Raw genomic sequence first — 24,873 nt, forward strand, 5'->3', positions numbered from 1 at the left:
TTGTGAAGACAAACTTTATTCTGTTCTTTTCTTCCTCTAAAATAAAACTTGCATCAAATGAAAATGTATGAACTCTATTTGAATTCCAATGAATAGTAATTTCTTGTTTTCATGTTCAACTATCCATCAGAGTAACATGAGAGAGAAAGGGAAGCATGCAGAAGAGTTGAGCAGAGGTGGAAGGGGATACATTGCAGATCTCATTCCAAACACTGAAGGATCTTCTGGATCAATACACGATCACAAACACTTCATTGACAAGTATGTTTTCACACACAAGGAATGTGACGTGGTGATTGATGCAGAACAATACACACAGTCAGATAGTAGAATGACATCGTTACATCATTATGAAAACGGAACATTTACAATAGAATATGTGGAACTAATATAGAAGAACAGCTTCAATGATGTCAGCCATTCAAGGGTCTAGACCTCTGGGGGACCACAGTCTCTGGTTCCTCACAGAGTCTGCTCTCTGGACTAATGTGAGCTACTATCTAGACCTCTGGGGGACCACAGTCTCTGGTTCCTCACATAGTCTGCTCTCTGGACTAATGTGAGCTACTATCTAGACCTCTGGGGGACCACAGTCTCTGGTTCCTCACATAGTCTGGTCTCTGGACTAATGTGAGCTACTATCTAGACCTCTGGGGGACCACAGTCTCTGGTTCCTCACATAGTCTGGTCTCTGGACTAATGTGAGCTACTATCTAGACCTCTGGGGGACCACAGTCTCTGGTTCCTCACATAGTCTGGTCTCTGGACTAATGTGAGCTACTATCTAGACCTCTGGGGGACCACAGTCTCTGGTTCCTCCACATAGTCTGGTCTCTGGACTAATGTGAGCTACTATCTAGACCTCTGGGGGACCACAGTCTCTGGTTCCTCACATAGTCTGGTCTCTGGACTAATGTGAGCTACTATCTAGACCTCTGGGGGACCAAAGTCTCTGGTTCCTCACATAGTCTGGTCTCTGGACTAATGTGGTCTACTATCTAGACCTCTGGGGGACCACAGTCTCTGGTTCCTCACATAGTCTGGTCTCTGGACTAATGTGAGCTACTATCTAGACCTCTGGGGGACCACAGACAGTCTCTGGTTCCTCACATAGTCTGGTCTCTGGACTAATGTGAGCTACTATCTAGACCTCTGGGGGACCACAGACAGTCTCTGGTTCCTCCACATAGTCTGGTCTCTGGACTAATGTGGGCTACTATCTAGACCTCTGGGGGACCACTGTCTCTGGTTCCTCCACAGAGTCTGGTCTCTGGACTAATGTGGTCTACTATCTAGACCTCTGGGGGACCACAGTCTCTAGTTCCTCACATAGTCTGGTCTCTGGACTAATGTCAGCTACTATCTAGACCTCTGGGGGACCACAGTCTCTGGTTCCTCACATAGTCTGGTCTCTGGACTAATGTCAGCTACTATCTAGACCTCTGGGGGACCACAGTCTCTGGTTCCTCACATAGTCTGGTCTCTGGACTAATGTGAGCTACTATCTAGACATCTGGGGGACCACAGTCTCTGGTTCCTCACATAGTCTGGTCTCTGGACTAATGTGGTCTACTATCTAGACCTCTGGGGGACCACAGTCTCTGGTTCCTCACATAGTCTGGTCTCTGGACTAATAAGAGCTACTATCTAGACCTCTGGGGGACCACAGTCTCTGGTTCCTCACATAGTCTGCTCTCAGGACTAATGTGGTCTACTATCTAGACCTCTGGGGGACCACAGTCAATGGTTCCACACATAGTCTGGTCTCTGGACTAATGTGGTCTACTATCTAGACCTCTGGGGGACCACAGTCTCTGGTTCCTCACATAGTCTGGTCTCTGGACTAATGTGGTCTACTATCTAGACCTCTGGGGGACCACAGTCTCTGGTTCCTCACATAGTCTGGTCTCTGGACTAATGTGGTCTACTATCTAGACCTCTGGGGGACCACAGTCTCTGGTTCCTCACATAGTCTGGTCTCTGGACTAATGTGGTCTACTATCTAGACCTCTGGGGGACCACAGTCTCTGGTTCCTCACATAGTCTGGTCTCTGGACTAATGTGAGCTACTATCTAGACCTCTGGGGGACCACAGTCTCTGGTTCCTCCACATAGTCTGGTCTCTGGACTAATGTGAGCTACTATCTAGACATCTGGGGGACCACAGTCTCTGGTTCCTCACATAGTCTGGTCTCTGGACTAATGTGGTCTACTATCTAGACCTCTGGGGGACCACAGTCAATGGTTCCACACATAGTCTGGTCTCTGGACTAATGTGGTCTACTATCTAGACCTCTGGGGGACCACAGTCTCTGGTTCCTCACATAGTCTGGTCTCTGGACTAATGTGGTCTACTATCTAGACCTCTGGGGGACCACAGTCTCTGGTTCCTCACATAGTCTGGTCTCTGGACTAATGTGAGCTACTATCTAGACCTCTGGGGGACCACAGTCTCTGGTTCCTCCACATAGTCTGGTCTCTGGACTAATGTGAGCTACTATCTAGACATCTGGGGGTCCACAGTCTCTGGTTCCTCACATAGTCTGGTCTCTGGACTAATGTGAGCTACTATCTAGACCTCTGGGGGACCACAGACAGTCTCTGGTTCCTCACATAGTCTGGTCTCTGGACTAATGTGGTCTACTATCTAGACCTCTGGGGGACCACAGTCTCTGGTTCCTCACATAGTCTGGTCTCTGGACTAATGTCAGCTACTATCTAGACCTCTGGGGGACCACAGTCTCTGGTTCCTCACATAGTCTGGTCTCTGGACTAATGTGGTCTACTATCTAGACCTCTGGGGGACCACAGTCTCTGGTTCCTCACATAGTCTGGTCTCTGGACTAATGTGGTCTACTATCTAGACCTCTGGGGGACCACAGTCTCTGGTTCCTCACATAGTCTGGTCTCTGGACTAATGTGAGCTACTATCTAGACCTCTGGGGGACCACAGTCTCTGGTTCCTCCACATAGTCTGGTCTCTGGACTAATGTGAGCTACTATCTAGACCTCTGGGGGACCACAGTCTCTGGTTCCTCACATAGTCTGGTCTCTGGACTAATGTGAGCTACTATCTAGACCTCTGGGGGACCACAGTCTCTGGTTCCTCACATAGTCTGGTCTCTGGACTAATGTGAGGTACTATCTAGACCTCTGGGGGACCACAGTCTCTGGTTCCTAACATAGTCTGCTCTCTGGACTAATGTGGTCTACTATCTAGACCTCTGGGGGACCACAGTCTCTGGTTCCTCACATAGTCTGGTCTCTGGACTAATGTGGTCTACTATCTAGACCTCTGGGGGACCACAGTCTCTGGTTCCTCACATAGTCTGGTCTCTGGACTAATGTGGTCTACTATCTAGATCTCTGGGGGACCACAGTCTCTGGTTCCTCACATAGTCTGGTCTCTGGACTAATGTGAGCTACTATCTAGACCTCTGGGGGACCACAGTCTCTGGTTCCTCACATAGTCTGGTCTCTGGACTAATGTGAGCTACTATCTAGACCTCTGGGGGACACAGACAGTCTCTGGTTCCTCACATAGTCTGCTCTCTGGACTAATGTGAGCTACTATCTAGACCTCTGGGGGACCACAGTCTCTGGTTCCTCACATAGTCTGGTCTCTGGACTAATGTGAGCTACTATCTAGACCTCTGGGGGACCACAGTCTCTGGTTCCTCCACATAGTCTGGTCTCTGGACTAATGTGGTCTACTATCTAGACCTCTGGGGGACCACAGTCTCTGGTTCCTCACATAGTCTGGTCTCTGGACTAATGTGGTCTACTATCTAGACCTCTGGGGGACCACAGAAAGTCTCTGGTTCGTCACATAGTCTGGTCTCTGGACTAATGTGGTCTACTATCTAGACCTCTGGGGGACCACAGTCTCTGGTTCCTCACATAGTCTGGTCTCTGGACTAATGTGGTCTACTATCTAGACCTCTGGGGGACCACAGTCTCTGGTTCCTCACATAGTCTGGTCTCTGGACTAATGTGGTCTACTATCTAGACCTCTGGGGGACACAGACCCAGGAGACAACATCTGGTTCCTGGCTGAGACTCTTTAGAGACACAGATTCTCATCTTTGAATTGACTCTGGATGGATTGTCTTTGTCTTCTGACACCATGTAGGGAGTTGATTTGATGATTTTATGTGTATACGTGCATATTTTTATCTGATCTGTTTATTTGATTCCTTTTATCTTTCTATTCTGTACTTTTTATTGTGTTTTATCTTGTGCAGCACTTTGGAAAACCTTGTGTTTGTTAAAATGGGATCTAAATAAAGTGGATTGGAATGGATTGGATATGTAATCACAGCGTGTGAAAAATGAGCTTCACGTTCGGTGTGAACACGACTTCAGAGCTAAAGACGACGCAGAGACACTGATGATCCAGACCAGACTGGTGATCCAGACCCGACACAAAACCCAGGATAAAGAGGTTCAGTGAATGTGGTGTTGAAGGTGTGGAGGTGGATCAGTTTGTCAGAGGAGACTTCGTAGAAGGTCAGAGTGCCAGCAGGACAGTCCAAGTACACTGCTACCACACCAGAGGAGGAGGAGGAGGAGGAGGAGGAGGAGGAGGAGGAGAAAGAGGAGGAGGAGGAGGAGGGGGAGGAGGAGGGGGAGGAGGGGGTGTATGTTTCTTCGTTATTGTGACAGACATAGTAACCACAATCATAACAACCCAGACTCCAGGACTGATCATTCCATCCAAACTCAGAGTCGTTTCCTCTCCTCTTGATTCCTCTGTAACTCACTGATATATAAACCCTTCCTCTCCACTGGACCTCCCAGTAACAGCGACCAGTCAGACCGTCTCTACACAGCAGCTGAGGACATGAGACAAATCTGTCTGGATGATCTGGATATGACTGGTCGTCGTCCACACGTGTCACCTTCCTGTTGTTGTAGTCCAGTTTGAGTTTTCTGCTGACTGTGTTTGTGTCCAGTTCCAGTTCACAGACATCTGATGGAGAGAACAAACACAATGCAGCTAAAGGTTCATCTCTGTCTCCCACTAAACTACGTCCCCATACAACTCATCTCCACTCTCTATTACGTTTCCATGGAAACAACGTGTTTTCTGGACCCAACGGTCAACGTTTGAAACCGTCTGAAAAAACCTTAACGAACAAAACAAAAACGCTACAAAACGACATCGTTGGTAGTAAAAATATCACAGTTGGGCCTAAAATGAGTAAAGATTGAAACCAGACCAAACTGTGGTCTGGTCTGTGGACTAATGTGAGCTACTATGGTAGAGCTCTGGGGGACCACAGACCCAGGAGACAACATCTGGGTCCTCCATTTAGGATTCAGGGACGTCAGGACGACAGGAGGACCATCTCAACGCTGAGACGCTTTAGAGACACAGAGTCTCAGGAACTTCTCTCTTCACTTCAAATATTTAAACTCACACAAACACCACAACAACGGGAATGTTGGGTATTCGCCTCCGTTGCCGTCCGGCAGGAATTGGCGTCCGTTTGCGTCTCTGCGTTGACTTTGTGTGTAATTGAAGGTGAAAATGTGGCGTTTGGTGTGAACACAACACGACATCTTTACAGCCACGAAGAAACAAACGCTACGTCCTGATTAGAATCGGATTTCAGTCATGAACACGTTCAAATCTGGAGCAGCTGAGTTACTGAAGACATACTCACACTTCCTCAGACCAGGTCTCAGTCTCTGCTGTCCCCCATGGTCCACCCTGCAGGAAGACATGCAAACACCAGTAAACATGAAGCCCAGCTCCTCAGTCAGAGACTGTTGTCCATCTGTCCTCACCTGAGAGTCCAGTCTGATGTCTGTCCATCTGTCCTCACCTGAGAGTCCAGTCTGATGTCTGTCCATCTGTCCTCACCTGAGAGTGTCCAGTCTGATGTCTGTCCACCTGTCCTTACCTGAGAGTGTCTAGTCTGATGTCTGTCCATCTGTCCTCACCTGAGAGTCCAGTCTGATGTCTGTCCACCTGTCCTTACCTGAGAGTGTCTAGTCTGATGTCTGTCCATCTGTCCTCACCTGAGAGTCCAGTCTGATGTCTGTCCACCTGTCCTCACCTGAGAGTCCAGTCTGATGTCTGTCCACCTGTCCTCACCTGAGTGTCCAGTCTGATGTCTGTCCATCTGTCCTCACCTGAGAGTGTCCAGTCTGATGTCTGTCCACCTGTCCTCACCTGAGAGAGTCCAGTCTGATGTCTGTCCGTCTGTCCTCACCTGAGAGTGTCCAGTCTGATGTTTGTCCATCTGTCCTCACCTGAGAGAGTCCAGTCTGATGTCTGTCCACCTGTCCTCACCTGAGAGTGTCCACTATGATGTCTGTCCACCTGTCCTCACCTGAGAGTCCAGTCTGATGTCTGTCCATCTGTCCTCACCTGAGAGTGTCCAGTCTGATGTCTGTCCACCTGTCCTCACCTGAGAGTCCAGTCTGATGTCTGTCCATCTGTCCTCACCTGAGAGTCCAGTCTGATGTCTGTCCACCTGTCCTCACCTGAGAGTCCAGTCTGATGTCTGTCCACCTGTCCTCACCTGAGTGTCCAGTCTGATGTCTGTCCATCTGTCCTCACCTGAGAGTGTCCAGTCTGATGTCTGTCCACCTGTCCTCACCTGAGAGAGTCCAGTCTGATGTCTGTCCGTCTGTCCTCACCTGAGAGTGTCCAGTCTGATGTTTGTCCACCTGTCCTCACCTGAGAGTCCAGTCTGATGTCTGTCCATCTGTCCTCACCTGAGAGAGTCCAGTCTGATGTCTGTCCACCTGTCCTCACCTGAGAGTGTCCACTATGATGTCTGTCCACCTGTCCTCACCTGAGAGTCCAGTCTGATGTCTGTCCATCTGTCCTCACCTGAGAGTGTCCAGTCTGATGTCTGTCCACCTGTCCTCACCTGAGAGTCCAGTCTGATGTCTGTCCATCTGTCCTCACCAGAGAGTCCAGTCTGATGTCTGTCCATCTGTCCTCACCTGAGAGAGTCCAGTCTGATGTCTGTCCATCTGTCCTCACCTGAGAGAGTCCAGTCTCCAGTGTGGACCCTCCAGTCCAGCAGACAGCAGCTTGACTCCTGAGTCTCCTGGATGATTGTAGCTCAGGTCCAGCTGTCTCAGATAGGAGGGGTTGGAGTCCAGAGCTGAGGCCAGAGAAGAACAGCCGTCCTCTGTGATGAGACAACCTGACAGACTGAAGACACACACACTTCTGTCACTTCTGGGGACTTTTAAACTGAGAAAAAGTGATCATTCTCTGTTGTTGTGTTGATGTTGTACTGGGTGGGATAAGCGTGGCTGAGTGATGGACAGAGACGGATAGAGGAGGACGAGAAGTCAAGAAACAACAGTAGAACCAGTCTATGTGGTCTGTCTTCAGACCTGGTGTCCCAACAAAGATCTGGCTACTGATTTAAACCAACTAGCAAAGAAAACTGTAATTCAATAACATCTCAACTCTGTTTGTTGTCAGTTTTCATATTGAACTGGAGGAATTAAGTAACATTATTAATTAAATAACAAGTATTCTGAGAATAAAGTCAAATACAAAACTTGGAGTCTCAGAACATATCAGACATTCATGTGTTCAACTGCTCTTTTAGAGCCGCCATGTGAACTTTAGCAAAAGTGTCTTTTCAGGAATAAGAGCAAAGAAGTGAATATTTGGTGCATGTAAACGGATCATTGGAAGCTTCATAGGTAAACTTCTCAAAGTCCTTGAGTCTGACCTGAGAGTTTCCAGTCCACAGTGTGGACTCTTCAGACCAGCAGACAGCAGCTCCAGTCCTGAATCCTGCAGGTCGTTGTTACTCAGGTCCAGGTCTCTTAGACTGGAGGACTGGGAGCTGAGAACTGAGGACAGACCTTCACAGCTTCTCTCTGAGAGGTTACAGCCACTGAGTCTGAAGAGGAATCAGAAATGTAGAATAAAAAACAGAACAAGTCTGGCTTACTTCGGTGCTAATCCCCTTCACTTTAATTATCAGACGGCTGACGGCAAGACACGGAATGTTAGCTTGTGTCTGGTTGTAGCATTTATTCACCGACAAACATGCGGTACCCACAATACACTGCTGCACACTGTACCACGCTGTAATCTAACCGATGACTTCATACTCACCGTCTCACTCTCTCTCTCTATATACTTCAACGTACAGAGAGCCAACAGTGTTAATGCATTAAAGAGATGAATGTGTTAAATCCACAAATGAATCATCCCGCGTTAACATCATCCATCCATCCATCTATCTATCTATCTATCTATCTATCTATCTATCTATCTATCTATCTATCTATCTATCTATCTATCTATCTATCTATCTATCTATCTATCTATCTATCCATCCATCCATCCATCCATCCATCCATCCATCCATCCATCCATCCATCCACCACTATCCTGTATTCATGATGACTGAAGAGAATGTTTTGAACACAGAATGTTTGCAACGACTAAATTGACCCAATTGGAGGATTATTAGTGTTTCTTGTGGGTTAATTAGCCTTAATTAATGTTATTTTGTAAGGATTTTGTGGTTTAATTGAAGGGGTGTTGTTTGGTAATATCTGAATTTGCACATTGATATTTTATATTTTTGTCTATTTTACTTTCAGGTTCTGATTATTGAAACAGTAAATCAGCAAGTACTCAGTACTTGAATAGTTTTTTCACTAAATACTTTTTTCCTCAAGTAACTATTTGGATGACTACTATTTATTATTTACTTTTTGCTGTTTGGAAAACCAATCAAATCATTCAGAATGCAGATAGAACCTTGTAATTCCATGGTGGTTCGTTGTATTTTGAATATAAAAACTATATTTACAGAGCTTTGCTGGAGGCTTGGACCACCGGCAGCAGCCTCAGAAGAGCCTCCTCTGAAGCAGAGTATTCCTTCAGGTCAAACACGTCCAGACGTTTTTCTGACGACAGTAAGATGAAGACCAGAGCTGACCAATGAGAAGGAGACAGTAGATGGGAGGAGAGACGTCCTGAAGTCATGGACTGTTGGACCTGCTCCACCAGAGAACGATCATTCAGTTCATTCAGACAGTGGAACAGGTTGATGCTTCTCTCTGGAGACAGATCCTCATTAAGCTTCTTCTTGATGTACCTGACTGTTCCCTGATTGGTCTGTGAGCTACTTCCTGTTTGTGTCAGCAGACCTCGTAGGTGTTTCTGATTGGTCTCTAGTGACAGACCCAGAAGGAAGCGGAGGAACAGGTCCAGGTGTCCGTTTGGACTCTGTAAGGCCTTGTCCACAGCTCTCTGGTGCAGATGTGTTAGTTCAGGTTTGTCTCTGGAGGCTTTAGACGCCCCGGAGGTTGTTGGTTCTTCTGCCATCAGATTGACACCAGACTTGATGAAGGTCAGATGGACATGAAGAGCAGCCAGAAACTCCTGAACACTCAGATGGACGAAGCAGAACACCTGGTCCTGGTACAGTCCTCTCTCCTCTCTGAAGACCTGTGTGAACACTCCTGAGTACACTGAGGCTGCTTTGATATCGATGCCACACTCTTTCAGGTCTGGTTCATAGAAGATCAGGTTTCCTTTCTGCAGCTGCTCAAAAGCCAGTTTTCCCAGAGACTCAATCATCTTCCCGGTCTCTGGACTCCAGTGTGGATCCGTCTCAGCTCCTCCATCATACTTGACGTTCTTCAGTTTGGACTGAACCACCAGGAAGTGGATGTACATCTCGGTCAGGGTCTTGGGCAGCTCCCCTCCCTCCCTGGTCTTCAACACGTCCTCCAGAACTGTAGCAGTGATCCAGCAGAAGACCGGGATGTGGCACATGATGTGGAGGCTCCGTGAGGTCTTGATGTGGGCCATGATCCTGTTGGCCTGCCCCTCATCTCTGAACCTCTTCCTGAAGTAGTCCTCCTTCTGTGGGTCAGTGAACCCTCTGACCTCTGTCACCATGTCAACACACCCAGGAGGGATCTGATTGGCTGCTGCAGGTCTTGTGGTGATCCAGAGGCGAGCAGAGGGAAGCAGTTTCCCCCTGATGAGGTTTGTCAGCAGCACTTGGACTGAGGTGGACTCTGTAACATCAGTCAGGATCTCGTTGTTGTGGAAGTCCAGAGGAAGTCGACACTCGTCCAGACCGTCAAAGATGAACACAACCTGGAACCCTTCAAACCTGCAGATTCCTGCTTCTTTGGTTCCAGGGAAGAAGTGATGAAGGAGTTCCACCAAGCTGAACTTCTTCTCTTTCAGCAGGTTCAGCTCTCTGAAAGTGAATGGAAACGTGAACTGTATGTCCTGGTTGGCTTTGTCTTCAGCCCAGTCCAGAGTGAACTTCTGTGTTAACACTGTTTTCCCGATGCCAGCCACTCCCTTTGTCATCACTGTTCTGATTGGTTCATCCCTTCCAGGTGAGCCTTTAAAGATGTCTTCTTGTCTGATGGTTGTTTCTGGTCTGTCTGGTTTCCTGGATGCCGTTTCAATCTGTCTGACCTCATGTTCCTCATTGACCTCTGCAGTCCCTCCCTCTGTGACGTGGAGCTCCGTGTAGACCTGATTCAGGAGGGTTGGGTTTCCGGCTTTAGTGATGCCCTCAAACAAACACTGGAACTTCTTCTTGAGGTTAGACTTGAGTTTACGTTGGTACACTGCACCAGCGGTTCCTGGATAAACAACAAAGGAACCCAGTTAGTGGATCCTACAGACCCTTTTACAGTCTATGAACAAGCCATGTATTAGAGCCATGTATCCCTGTAGTCCTCAGTATGAGTGACTTATTTAACCTTTGTGTCGTGTTCGTTTCTCCCCCCTTACTTTAGTGTTCCCGGTCAAATTTGACCGGCCTGTTTTAACTGCTCTTACATTAGCACAAAAAACACTGATCATCACCAAATTTGATTTTACTCCCCTTTAAGCTGTTAACAATGTATCAGACTACTGGTTTACATGGATTACTGCAGTGAATATTGAAATTGTACACTTTATTCCAAAATTTGCGTGTATTGTAAAAAAAACAGAACATCTAAAAAGAAAAAAAGAACATCAGCATGAACACATCATCCATGTGTGAATGTGTGTGTGTGTGTGTGTGTGTGTGTGTGTCTCTCTCTTCACACACAGGATTGGCATTTTGCAATCAGGTCAGAATGCACCTTGCAAACGTAGGCAAGGTCGGAAAGGTTGTGAAGTTCTGTCATCAAATCAGATAACTTGTGAGTGGACATGAAACTGTTGCAGGGACATAGTTGACCAGAATATAGGCCTCCCTGACTCCGCATCCCACAGACCTTTTGGAAGCCTCATTGTTGGACCGATATACTCCTGCTAAAATTGACAGACCCATGTAGGTTTGGAGGTCTACCTGGTTCAATGCTTTCCATGTGTCTGCAAACACACGCCTCCCCTCCAGGTTTGTCATCAGTATAATTTCCATAATGGACTCTGGTAAAAAGAGTTGGAAGCTGGACTTGATGTCATCCACATGAGATGTTGCGTTCCGTGTTGGCCCTGGCGTCATCCTAACAATATCCTAAACTCTTGCTCTGCCTCCTCTGTCCTTGGTGGATGAATACCAGAGCATGTTGCCATCCTTGGACTGGAATGTCATCTCAGGTGCCTCTTCCTCAGGTGCCTCTTCCTCAGGTGCCTCTTCCTCACCATCTGTTGACTGGTCGGTCTCACAACGGTCTGGGTCAAAATCAGGATCGATGTTGTCTTCTATTTCTGAGACATCCTCCTCTATTTCCGGTTCAACTTCAATCCCTTCTTCATCAGTTTGAAAAAAAAAGGTCAAGAGCCTCTCTGGCAAAAAATCGTCTTATCAGGCGCCTACTCATTGTGTTCAGAGTAAAATGACAGCAGAACACAAATACATTTACATTTACATTTAGGTCATTTAGCAGACGCTTTTGTCCAAAGCGACTTACAATAAGTACATTTGTCAAAAGAAGGAAACAAGGAAACCACAACGAATCATTGCCGATAAAGTAAGAGCTAAAAGTAGAAAAAATAAAGCTTTATATAGGTGGTCTGTGTGAAGATATGATACATTTTGTATCAAAAAGTGTGGTTCACGTGGGGGAGAGGCACATAAGCGCAGAAAAGAGGTGAGAAGAGGAGACACCTAATTATTCAGTCTGAAAGGGGTTCACGTGGGGTGTGGTGTGTGTGTGTGTGTGTGTGTGTAGTGGCGGTGGTGGATTTGTGGTTGTATACTATCTGATGGATGAACAAAAACTAGGGTGACCCATTCATTTCCTATGGCGGTCATTTTTGACTGGGAACACCACAGGTGTTACAAAGTTGATTTAACCACTCAAAATTCAACGAAAGTGGTGATCATCAATTGTATATGTTCAAATGCCTGGTGTGGAGGATATCATAAGGCCTTGAGACAATAAAATGTAAAACACAATATTTATGATTGATGAAAGTAGGAAATCGGTCAGATTTGACCCGAACACGACAGAAAGGTTAATGATTAAATCAGAACTATTGGAGACCATATCAATCAGGTGCAACATAAAATAAATAAAATACTTTTACAAGACAAACAGAACTGAAGGATATAACCCTTTGAAATGCAGCTGCAAAGCTCCACGAGTCAGTCACTACAACCAGTGGCGGCCTTAGGCATCTGGGGGCCCGTTTCAATACTATGTATGAGGCCCTATCCCATGAAACATTTAATTACCCATATGTTTGCACCCATGCGTCTCTGATGCATTGAAACCTGAAAGGATGCAGCGGCCGCTACTTTCAAATTAAAAGCCCCCCGCTAAGAACCCAGTTCTAAACTCCGATAGGGTGCAATGTAACGCTCTTATTTTGAAGACACATTCGTTGTCTACATCGTTTCCTCCGCCGCAACAACTTCACTTGCAGAAGGATGCCAGAGAATTCACAGAGACGCTGGAGAAGTTTGTGATATTTTCATCCCGGATTTTTGAGATGAAGGAATTAAACACCTGTCCCAAATAAACGCCTCGTCTGTGAAGTGATTGAAACAAATGATTATTTGGTATTTTACGGTATGATAACTCCCGGCCCGGGGAGAGAGACACGCATCACAGTGCTCAGCTGCAGACACAGCAGAGAGGTGACGAGACGCGACGCATCATGACTGACAGGCATCAAGGCCACTCAGCGTTACCTGACCGCCCCGCCCCCAGATACTTCATTCACAAAAACAGGGCCTGTGGAAATGCAGGGAGGAGTCTCATACATTCACTTGCTCACCTGTCTTGCCAAATGCATTGCTTGTCTTTTTGTTGTTGAACAGATTGCAAAGTGGCACTTTTATTTTCTCTATTTTTGAACTTGATACAAGTTATGACACAGCTGTACTTTTATTGTCTCTATTTTTGAACTTGATACAAGTTATGACACAGCTGTACTTTTATTGTCTCTATTTTTGAACTTGATACAAGTTATGACACAGCTGCACTTTTATTGTCTCTATTTTTGAACTTGATACAAGTTATGACACAGCTGCACTTTTATTGTCTCTATTTTTGAACTTGATACAAGTTATGACACAGCTGCACTTTTATTGTCTCTGTTTTTGACCTTGCTGTTATTTCACGTTATTGCGTTAGACTTTAGATCCAGCATGATGTTACTTGATAATCCGGAGGCGCGGAGCGAGCGGGCGTCGGTCGGACAGTCTGATAACTGCACAGGTCCTTCACTCAACTAAATACAGAGAAATGTCCCACACAGTAACATTACAGAACCAAACAACAGTAACGTAGTAACTCTAACTGTCTTTGACAACTTATATGAGGAAAAAAAATACCACAGCTGTACGTGGAGAAGCGTCCGTCCTCCCGCCTGTCCTGCCGACTCTTCCTCACATTTCTGCCTGAAAAACAGCGTCTGTCACCGGCAAAAAACCTTAACTCACCGAGTGTTTGTGATGGAAATGTATTTTCACCACAAACACAAACACCCCGCTGAGTTCAAATCGACGGTTGATCTGTTTTAAATAAATGTATTTATTTATTTTATTTTAAATAAATCACTGCGACTGTCAGCCCTCCCGACTTCAGGGAACTTTCCCCCAGCCTCCTTCCCGAGTGACAGAGTCAGACAGCGACCTGATGCCCATTATGGAATTATGTAGGCTACTTTAGCGAGAAAAACCTAACTTTGTCACTTTCCAGGATGTTTGACGTCAACGTCATCATCATGACGTGTACCATCGCGCCTCATTAGGAGCCTCACTTTCTGTGGGAATCACAGGTGATCGGCGGAGATGCTTCGCTCTGTGTGAATCACCATCTGTGGAGAATTGCCGAACCAGCGCTCCTGAGATAATGCAGAGACGCTGTTTAAAAAGGGCTAACCTACAGTTTCACCACAAGTTTCATTTATTCACTCTTTTTGTTTCTTTTGATCGGCCATCCCATCATGTTTGGGGGCCCCCCAGGCCGCCTATGACTACAACACATCACAATACAGCATCATAGAAAGAGACGGTAGGATGACGTGTTGAAAATAGTACCGTTGGGTTTTCTAAATATCCTGGTAGACCGTAACCTAACCATTTAGTTCCTACGAGCTGAAAGTCACCAGTTAACACGGTCACTGGGTGAAGTGAAACACCTGTTTCTCTGAAACGGTCGTGATCCTGTCTGAACTCTGTAGAACTTGAGTGTTGGAATATCGATTCTGACATCCGAACATTAACAAACATTGAAGTTGTGTGCAGCCTATTAAGAGTTTGGAAATATGAAGTTCTTCATATTGAATCCTTCTCTTCTTTCCACCATGTTAAATCTGTTAAAATCCTCTTACCCATCAGCACACAGGCAGCCAGCTCCTCCTGCTTCATTCTCCTCAGGAAGTGCACTGTGATCTTCTGAAACGCCTCTCTGCTCCTCCTCCTCTGCTCTTCATCCTCACCGTCCAACAACTCCTCGTCCTCACTCTCCAAGCATTCTGGGTAATCTGGACTCAGGACCTTCTGGATCTTCTTCAGCTCGTTCTTCACAAAAGTGCAGATGTTCTCCTCCAGCAGCTGGAACAGAAGGATAAACTGAACATGAACTCTAAAGAACCCAACATGGGATTCATGTGTGGGTCTGAGCAGCATGGAGACCACTAGAACCTGTTCAGCATTGAATCTGTAGTGGATGTGGTTAATAGTGAAAGGTGAGCTTGTACATGTACTCACCATAAATATGGAGTCCAGGTGTGTTTGATGCTGCCGGGTAAACGGAACCTCTGAGATCTGCTGAACTCTGTGGAGAAAACCAAGTTCAAAGAGTCACTAAAGCACAGACTGGAGATCAGAAGTGGACGTTGTCATGGCGACGTCACCCGTTGGTTTGTGGACTACGGTTTTGAAGCCTCAGGTTCTGATGAACACAAGCGGCAGAGCAGCACCCTGAGCAGCAACCTTACTGGATCTGGATCCATGTGGATTCTGGTGTGAAGCTGCTAACAAAGTTAGCTTCATAATTCAAGGTCAACTTTACAGCTACGTGTTAAAGTCATCTTAGTAGCTAACCGTTGGCTTCTCAAACCTGCAGGAAACCTCATTCAGGTCTTGGTCCAGATGGTGTAGCTGGTGAACTGTACTTGATATGGCTGCTGTTGGTCCTTGTGTGAGTCCTTCTAACACAGACTTGACAGATTGTCTCTCTGGTTGCTGCTTGCTTGCCTTGAACTGTTTGTTAATGGATGATTAAAGTTAAAAAAATATCAAAGTTCCAACGTTGCCTTTGCTTCCCATGAAAACCTGAACCCTGGCCTGATCCAGGACCTGATACGTGTCTGTTTCTCCCTTCGTACCTGTTCCTGGACTTTGACTGGTTGCCTGTTCCTGATTCCTCTGGATTTCTTTACCTGTTTAGACCAAACCGGTCTCCCAACGCATCAAGTACCCCGTTTGGTCAGACCCACTTGGAGTCTGATGCTGATGCACCAGGTTTTCAAGTAGCTCCGATGTAAACCCAGCTTAGTTTAGCTGAGCTTAGTGTAGATCCACTTCTTTGGCGTTAGCTGTGACGTTAGCCAAGTTAGCTTCTCTCTGACTCTTAACTTTTCTCTGGCTGGTCTAGACCTGATTTATCCTCCAAGGAGAGTCCAGGTTCAGTTCTTACCTTCCATCAGCAGCTTGTTCAGTTTTAAATGCAATAGGGCGACCCATAGACCAGTCACTCTTCATGGACACACAGCTGGGTCCAGGTCCAGGTCCACGGGAGTCTGGTCTCACTTGCTGCACCCTGAAACAATAATTACAATTTAAGATTCTCACTAGATAATCTTCATGAATCACAATATAATCCACAACACCCAGTTATCACAAAACATGATTATCCCAATAGGATATGATCATGATACATAGGTCATGATATGGAGGTAAGACCCTCTTCCTATCTAGAACGTCACGAGTGATGCAAATAAACACAAATGATCCTGCTGTCAAACTAAGTAATGTGAGGTGAAAGTTGCATTGTGGGAGATGTTTGGCAGTTCAGACCTTCACATTATTCATTCATGCGTGTAAATTACAAACTACTCAGGTGGAAGATTGCACCAGCTGTTGTGAATTAATGTGTGTTTTTGAGGTTCAACAGACCAACAGAGAAAAGATCTGAATTTCCCGGTTAAACTTTCATTTCTATCATATCATCATATCATTTTCATAGTTTATGACTACATCCACAGGAACAACAAACCTTACAAACTAACAGAATACAGACGAGTGAGATCAGAGGAAGCTATCAATGCACTAAAAAAGGACTTAATGGCACAAAACTGGGACATAATCAGTGTTGGGGCTAGTTACTTTAAAAAGTAATATATTACAGATTACATATTACTCTCAAAAATAGTAATGCCTTACACTACTATATTACTCCCTGGAGAAAGTAACTAGTTATATTACTAGTTACTTTTTTAACTAGTATCCTGCCCCTATACAGGCAATCGAACCGGGCCGGAATGTCGGGACCCGTGCCCTCAGACCCGGGCGAAAAGTCCGTGCAGCTCAGTCCAGCTCCGGCCGCTCCAGGTCCGCGCAAAGACACAATTGACCTCCGCGAAGCCGGGCTTCGGCTCCGCCGTAGACCCGTAGACCCTCGGACGCGTCGCGGGGAATCCAGACGTTAAATAGACACAAGAACCCAGCCGAACTCGCGGCCCTGATGCCACCAGACCATGGTGAAAAGCCCTCGGACATCGGTCAAACAGCGGCCAGCCCAGCCCCACGCGAGTCCACACAGGCGGACTCTCGGTCGAACGCGAAACGCACACACGCGCAGCACGCAAACCAGCCGGGAAACAGACTGCTGAACACGGCCGAACTCGGCCCACTTGTGCCCACAAATGTAACGCAAGTAACGAGCCCGGAAAATTGTAATATTATTACTATTTTCAGTAGAGTAATGCCTTACACTACTAGTTACTTGAAAAAGTAATCTGATTACAGTAACGCGTTCCCAACACTGGACATAATATACCAAAAACAGACATTGATAGTGCTTATGAAACATTCATTACTATGTTTAAGTCACTATATGATAAAAAACTGTCCAATCAAAGAATATAACAGAAAAAAAAAAATGAATACTAAATGTCCATGAAATATAACGGGATTACAAAATGCCTGCAAAAAAATACACTCTACAGAGATTTCCTAAGACAGAGAACTAAAGATTAAGAAAATAAATCTAAAAAGTACAAGAATAAGTTAACTTATATGGATCCTCGGTGGGGGGACGTTTCAAAGATGGAGCCTGCAGCAGCTCTGGGTCGATTCCTCTCCCTTCTCCCTTGCATGCTGACCCATTGCTTTGACATTGACACCCTCGTTGCTTGTTCTCGTTGCCTTTCGTTCGTACCGGTGTAAACTGATGGAGGTGGCAGAGTTTCTGGACCACAGTGTATTTGTTATTTTGCAGTCGGTCCAGTTTTAGTAGTGGTGAGTAGCCTTAAGCCTTAGGGAGTGAGGTAAGACAACCTGTATTTGGTTTCCTTTTATTTTGGATAGGAAAGCTAGTTTTACCACCCAGCTGTTTTGTTTGTTGTTTTAGGTATTGTCACCCTAAAGCCTCTCTTGTTTGGGTGAATAAATCCCCTTTATTTTGGACTGCATCCGTTCTGGTTTTGTGTGGTTTATTCTGGGAGTGGGAAAAGAGAGGGGTCACATGTGTTATGTCCTGGCAACCCCTAGGCCAGGCGTAACAAGTATACTTAATAGTATTCTCAGAAATGGCGCGGGGAAGACAAACTACCCTAAATATTTTATTGAAGGACAAAGAAAATGATAATATGGAGGATGTAGCTAACAGCTTTAATCATTTTTTTGTAAATGTTGGACCAGACCTGCCTAAACAAATCCCAGATCCAGGGACATCTGGAGAAATGTATGAGAATTTATTGGAGATAAATCCCTGCTCTATGTTTCTTAAGGCAGTAGATGAAAAAAGAACTTTTGGACATTGTTAAAACATGTAAAAACAAAATGTCCACTGATTTAAACGACATTGACATGTCGTTAGTTACAGTTTTTCTCAGTGGCTTGAGTGCTTTTCTCACATCACTATTAGCATTTGCACAGCAGTTAGTGCATTTCTCAAAACAATTAGTGCAAACTGCAAAACCTAGTGGATAACCTGCAAAATCACGTCACTTGCTCAAAATGGATAGTCCATTCCTCAAAAGCAAGTATTCATGGCAATGAAACTGCCAGTGTCATCAAAATGAAAGTTTTGACACCATCGTTTATGAACAAGATAGTCAAATGGCTTTGTCATGTTTTCATTATGACAGTTTATTCTCTCAGTGTCTTCCAATGCAAAGGTCAGAACTCGGTGACGCTACCTGAAAATGCTCAAGACAGCACTAGACACTACTTGTACAGCCAGTTGAAAACTACAGTAAAGCCTCGGTTATGCTTCCGCGTAGTGATCACGCAACGGCCACGCAGTTGCTTGGAGACCGTGATGGTTCTGCGTGGGGTTTACGTGTCGAAATGCAATTCAATGCCACACCAGTAGAGTCGCTATGTTTTTGTAAAGACTGACCGACCGACCGAGACTCTTGTTTGTTCAAGTAGCTCCGATGTAAACCCAGCTTAGTTTAGCTGAGCTTAGTCTAGATCCACTTCTTTGGCATTAGCTGTGACGTTAGCCAAGTTAGCTTCTCTCTGACTCTTAACTTTTCTCTGGCTGGTCTAGACCTGATTTATCCTCCAAGGAGAGTCCAGGTTCAGTTCTTACCTTCCATCAGCAGCTTGTTCAGCCATAGACCGTTCACTGGGTGAATGGAGGAGTTTTCTGTGTGAAAGATAGAGAGAGGAAAGAGCAAAAGGAGGAGAGTATTAATCAAAGTGAGGGAGAGGAAAGGAAAAAAGAAAGAAAATAATAATAATAATAATAAATATATAAGGAGAGGGTTATCTCTGGTCAGGCTCTGTGGACAAAGAGGCATTGGCGTGGCTATGGGGCAGTCAGAACCGGTCAGGACAGCTGGGTCCGGGAAGAACTTTCTGGATTTATTTATTATTTAAATGTAGGTTTTAACTTGATGATACAAGTTTAAATCTGTCTCCCGTCTCCTCCTCCTTGCTGCCTTGTCCTCACCTCCTTTGGGCCGCCACCAGACCCAGCAGGAGGTGGCTGGCCTGTTGAGGCTCAGATCCCCTTTAGAACAGACCCTCCTCTACGTGAGGTTGTCATGAAGTCTGGGATTAACGATTCTGGGATGTCGTGCATGGAGCGGGTTTGTAGGTCCACTTTCTTTCATCAGTTTATTTTCTTTAGTAACAATATGCATTTGTATTAACAGGTCTGGTTTTTGCAGTGTTACAATGCTGTTTTGGGGAAATTCCAGGCTATTGCATGTCTTTAACTTCCTCGTGACGTTAGAAGATCCAGTTTGTTGTTTATGCTGTCAAGCAGACTGACCTTAATTTCTGTGGTGTGTCGGTCGTCTGTGTCTGTTGCCGAGTCTTTCTTTTTCCTTTTGGCTGGGGTGTTTTCTGGGTCAATGCTGTTTTGCAGGTAGACCGGTCACTCTCCATGGACACACAGCTGGGTCCAGGTCCAGGTCCAGGTCCAGGTCCAGGTCCAGGGGAGTCTGGTCTCTGCTGCTGCATCCTGATACAATAAATACACTTTAAGATTCTCACTAGTTAAGCTTCATTAATCAGTTTGCTTTGGTTATATTGATGAGTCATGTTCTGAGAGTTGATGCTAGTGTCAGGATCAATACTTTGAATGGATCTGGGTCACATGAGACCACGTGGACATGTGAACACTCGTCTTAGTGCTACACTCACACTAGGAGCAGTGGACAACGTTTCCGTTGCATTAGAACTGTATGGGGTGACAATGATGGGAAAACGGAGTTATGACTCTTAAAAACTTTACATTTTGGTTGCTAACTCTCCACTGGGCATCGGACGGTTCTGGCCTCCACGTAGTCCATTACCTCCTGATAATAGACACGTCCTCGGGCATTATCAGTTACCTTAACACCTAAAATAAGAGTTTGCTGGATATAAAGTGTCTTACTTTACTACTCTACAACCTCCCTTGAGTGAGAGGAAGACGGTGCTCGAGTTTGGTGTCTGTTGGTTTGGAGTCTTTTTGTTCTTAGCTTAGCTTAGCCTCGCTGCTACTTCTCTATGTCGTTAGCCTTCATGTTAGCCAAGTTAGCTTCTCTCTAACTCTTAAGGTTTCTCGGCGTCTATGAGTCTTTTCTTTCAGAAGGTTTTCTCCTCACTGTCTCTTTAAGGTTTGATTGTATATTTATTATTTTGTAGTTTAATCCCAGTTAAAAACCATTTAATTGGTCCTTTCTGTGAGAGTTTCAGTGAAACACGACACTGTCACTCTCTCACATCATCGTGACTCAGAAGACCTGACGGGTTGCAGGATTCAGGGCTGGTTTACTGTTTAAGGGGGCTGGTCTAGACCTGATTCATCCTCTAAGGAGAGTGCAGGTTCAGTTCTTACCTTCCATCAGCAGCTTGTTCAGCTTTAAAGTGAATAAAGCGACCCATAGACCGGTCACTCTTCATGGACACACAGCTGAGTCCAGGTCCAGGTCCAGGTCCAGGTCCAGGTCCAGGGGAGTCTGGTCTCTGCTCCTGCATCCTGATACAATACATTTAGATTTCAGATTCTCACTAGTTAAGCTTCATGAATCCGATAGAGAGAGCGAGAGAACAGAACATTGTCTACCAGCATGAGACCAAGGAGTTAACTGGGCTAGTTGGCAGGCTAATGTTGCTAGCTATAGAGCTAGCTGAGTATGTGCTAGTTATCTAGACAATCAGTGTTTAGACCGGGACCGACTGTATTTGCCATGAAGCCCTGTCTGACATCTGCAGGTAGTTTCTCCTTCCTGGTTTGATTCAGGAAGTCCCTGAATGCACCTTTCCCCGTTTAGAGAGCTTCCATGACTGTCCCAGATGACCCAAAGCATGCTGTCCCACATTAGCATCAGATTTGAGAAAGTGGGACGACTAGAGACCAACAAACCAAAACACATTCCAACAACTCGATGCATATTTTGTTGCTTGAATGAATCACAAACATGATTTGATGATTATTTATGACTGATTTATATCCTCAACATTCATTTAGTCAGAATCCTATACGTCACTGACAGCTTCTGATTGACATTAGCCCTGCCCCTTTTCTGTGACCCCGCCCCCTTGAAGCTGCGTCATTTCAGTCTAAACCTAGTAACCGTCCTGATGACTAGATTTAGTTGGAACAGGAAATAAAGGGACTGGAGATCAGGCGTGTCCAGTGCTTGAATTGGGCCGGTACTCACCAGTACGCAGTACCGGGACTTCTGATTTTTACCCATCTGCGTACCGTTACTTCTTACAGCGTACCGCCACCTCATGACGCATCTAGGTACGCATATTGTAGTTATTTTATCATGTTGTGGATACCTATAATAAGCTATGCAACTGCATATGAATATGATGAATCTGTCTTCATTTTAGATCGACAAGATTCAGTTTAAAAGATTTTCGACAGCTTGCGTGAGGCTGCGGCGCACCGTCTCTCCACACTCGCCGTCAGTCGAATGCATTTCAGGGCATACCGTAAATCCTTTAATATAGGCCAAAATCTTCGCGACGCGAACCTGACAATGAATGGGAAGCGTGGAAATAACGCTGCCTGTCGACACTTGCCCCGGCCTCCATTAGAGAACGGCCGTTATTTACCTCCGCCGTTATTTATGTACAGGGAGCAGAAATGGAAAAATAAAACCGGTCACCCTCTCTGGATGGAGAGGACTAGACAGAGGAATTCAAGAGTATTTAGTTGTGATATCTTTATTCCAAGACACACACTCTCTCTCTCTCTTGAGAGACAGAGCAAACAAGCAAGCAGAAAGCAAGTAGCTACAATAAAACCACACATAGTTGCCATCTCACTGTACATTGTATCCATTTAGACAAACAATATTTTCCTGTACAAAAATATGAACAAAATAAATTTGAAGATATGGATTGAAGTTTTTTTTTTTTTTTTTTTTTACAGAGAAATGTGTGTGTGAAAATTATCAACTAGTATATGGTTTATCTAAGCAACTAGTATAGGGTTTATCTAGGTAAACCAGGCAAAAACACATGGTATCCATGAGAGCCACAAGCGCGCGTGCTGTGCAGTTGCTGATTTAGAGTACTGGCACCTTTTTTATTCCAATTCAAGCACTGGGCGTGTCCCACATGAGCCCAGTTTTCTAGATGTGAGTCAAAAGCACAAACGGCTGGTGAACTCGATAACTTCACAGCTATGCAGCCGACGGAGTAAACAAGCAAACAAGAACCAGGACAAGAAGAGCTCGTCTTCCTTCCTAAATCACATTTAACATTTAACAACTCATATTTGTACTTTCTACTCATCACATTTTCAAAACAGGCTTGTTACTTTAGTTTTAATACATTTGAGGGGAATCAACGATTATTTATTTTCTTATTAATTTGACGAGAGTTTCAGTTGGTCTTGTCAACAAACAGCCAGTAGAATTGTCCTTCATAGTGATACTTTTTACTTCCGGATGTCAGAGCCAGTACTTTTACACTTTGACTTGAGTAAAGAAGTAGAACCAGTACTTCTACTTTCACCAGAGTATTTTTGAACACAAGTATGCGTACTTCTACTTGAGTACAGGACGTGTGTACTTCATGGTATCTCCACACATCCAGCCAGCGTTACACAAGAACAGGTCTCCGGTAAACCAGCACCAACGTGATCCGCATCACGGAGCCACAAGCAGCCCACATATCAGTCATCACAAGTTCCCATCGGCTGTCGTCAGCTTACCTCAGGCCGCCGTCGACAGGTGATCACAGACAGCAAGGGCTTCAGTCTTCACATGAATATATGAGGCTGGTTCCAGATGAGCCGCGCCTCGTTGGGGAAGTAGATGTGATCAACAGGAGGCGGAGAGAAACGCTGCAGTCTAACCACACAAACAGCTACTTCCTGTTCCATGGGACGGGGACCTGTAGCCTACTTGTGCTACATGTGAGAAGTTTCGTTTTCGTTTTCTCCCATCCACGTACTGTTTTAATTTGCCCAGCAGAGGTCGCTGTTCTCCCTCCTGTATATCTTGTCATGGTTTTGAGGAGATTTGTTGTTACGTTGAAATGTTTTCCTGCCCATTTAAATAGCTCTGTCACATCCTGTGATATTAAAATGATGTGTTTATGTGTTTGATGTATTTTGGGGTAACACACTGCCGCCTTGTATGGTGAGGGAACAGAGGTACAGAGAAAGAAGGAACGGCAAAGAATGTGTGTTCATGTCTTCTGCAGAAAATCAATGTGGGAAAACAAGTTGAGTGGATGATTGTGAAACAGGAGCCAGTACTATTTCAGATCATGGTCCCATTTCTATGTCAGTCCAGTTGAACAGGAAGAGGAAGTCCACTCTCTGGAGACTGAACTCAAACATTCTCAATAACCAAGTTATTAAAGATACCTTGAAAAGTGAAATTAAAATGGATTTGGAAACTAATGATGATGAAGAAGTGACTCCAGCTATTCTCTGGGATGCACTAAAAGCGGTGATCAGGGGTCAAATAATAGCCATCTCCTCATATGAGAAGACAATTAGAGAAGAAAAAGTTAGAACATGAGAAGAGGACTTGAAGAGACGACAGAACCAACATGCAAAGTCTCCCCAAGATGACAACAAACATAAGATTATACAATGAAAAAAAGAAATAGATGAAATAAATACTCAGGAAATCCAAAGAAAACTCCTTTTCACAAAGCAACAATACTATGAAGTCGGTGGGAAATCACTGAAACTTCTATCATAGAAGTTAAGAAAACAACAAGCGGATAGAACTAAACATAAAAGAAGAAATTCTGCAACAAAAGAAATAGAAACTTGTCCAGAGAAAGTTAAACAACGCTTTGAAAACTACTATCAAACATTCTATTCCCAACCAGACGAGCAACGGCAACCAGAAGAGCAATGCTGACATCGCTAAAAGAGCTCGGTACCTACGCAAAGAGGGAAAAATACAAGCAACATGGTCGTCCAACTGCAAAGTCTACATAAAGCTAAATGGTGCACCTGAGCAGGCACAAGTGCTAATGGTCAGGAGCTTAAAGGATTTGGAAACATTTGCATAGTTTGTGGTTTGCTGATCTACATGTTTTTGTGTTTTTACTATGGTTTTTTTTTTTATTTTTTAGAGTTGACATCTATTCTGCAAATCCTTACTAACTTTAAATGTCTATCAAACTTCCCCAAAAAGGACTCAAAGTTGCCCACTTAAACATCTGTAGTCTGAAAAACAAGGTAACTGAGTTGAGTGAAATAATGTTGAAAATGATCTACATATAGTAGCGATTTCTGAAACTCATTTGGATGATTCAATTGACAATACTGAGGTATTTATACAAGGTTACAATATAATTAGACTTG

At 44.9% G+C, this 24,873-nt stretch overlaps 1 protein-coding gene across 1 annotated transcript in view; it reads right to left on the reverse strand.

Annotated features, from left to right (window-relative positions):
* LOC311018579 (uncharacterized protein) overlaps window positions 1–24,873 on the reverse strand; it is a 722,019-nt gene continuing 697,146 nt past the window's right edge. The window contains exons 38-48 of the mRNA XM_084017608.1: window positions 20,923–21,063; window positions 19,870–20,061; window positions 19,183–19,239; window positions 16,060–16,182; window positions 15,129–15,195; window positions 14,750–14,972; window positions 8,811–10,614; window positions 7,713–7,886; window positions 7,004–7,177; window positions 5,670–5,716; window positions 1–4,972 (exon numbers count right to left, since the gene is read on the reverse strand). Coding sequence (XP_083873734.1) covers window positions 4,368–4,972; window positions 5,670–5,716; window positions 7,004–7,177; window positions 7,713–7,886; window positions 8,811–10,614; window positions 14,750–14,972; window positions 15,129–15,195; window positions 16,060–16,182; window positions 19,183–19,239; window positions 19,870–20,061; window positions 20,923–21,063 — 3,607 coding nt within the window. The 3' untranslated portion in view covers window positions 1–4,367. The remainder of the gene's footprint in view (window positions 4,973–5,669; window positions 5,717–7,003; window positions 7,178–7,712; window positions 7,887–8,810; window positions 10,615–14,749; window positions 14,973–15,128; window positions 15,196–16,059; window positions 16,183–19,182; window positions 19,240–19,869; window positions 20,062–20,922; window positions 21,064–24,873) is intronic.

This window comes from Eutrigla gurnardus (genome assembly GCF_963514095.1).
Source record: "Eutrigla gurnardus genome assembly, chromosome: 1".
NCBI lineage: Eukaryota > Metazoa > Chordata > Actinopteri > Perciformes > Triglidae > Eutrigla > Eutrigla gurnardus.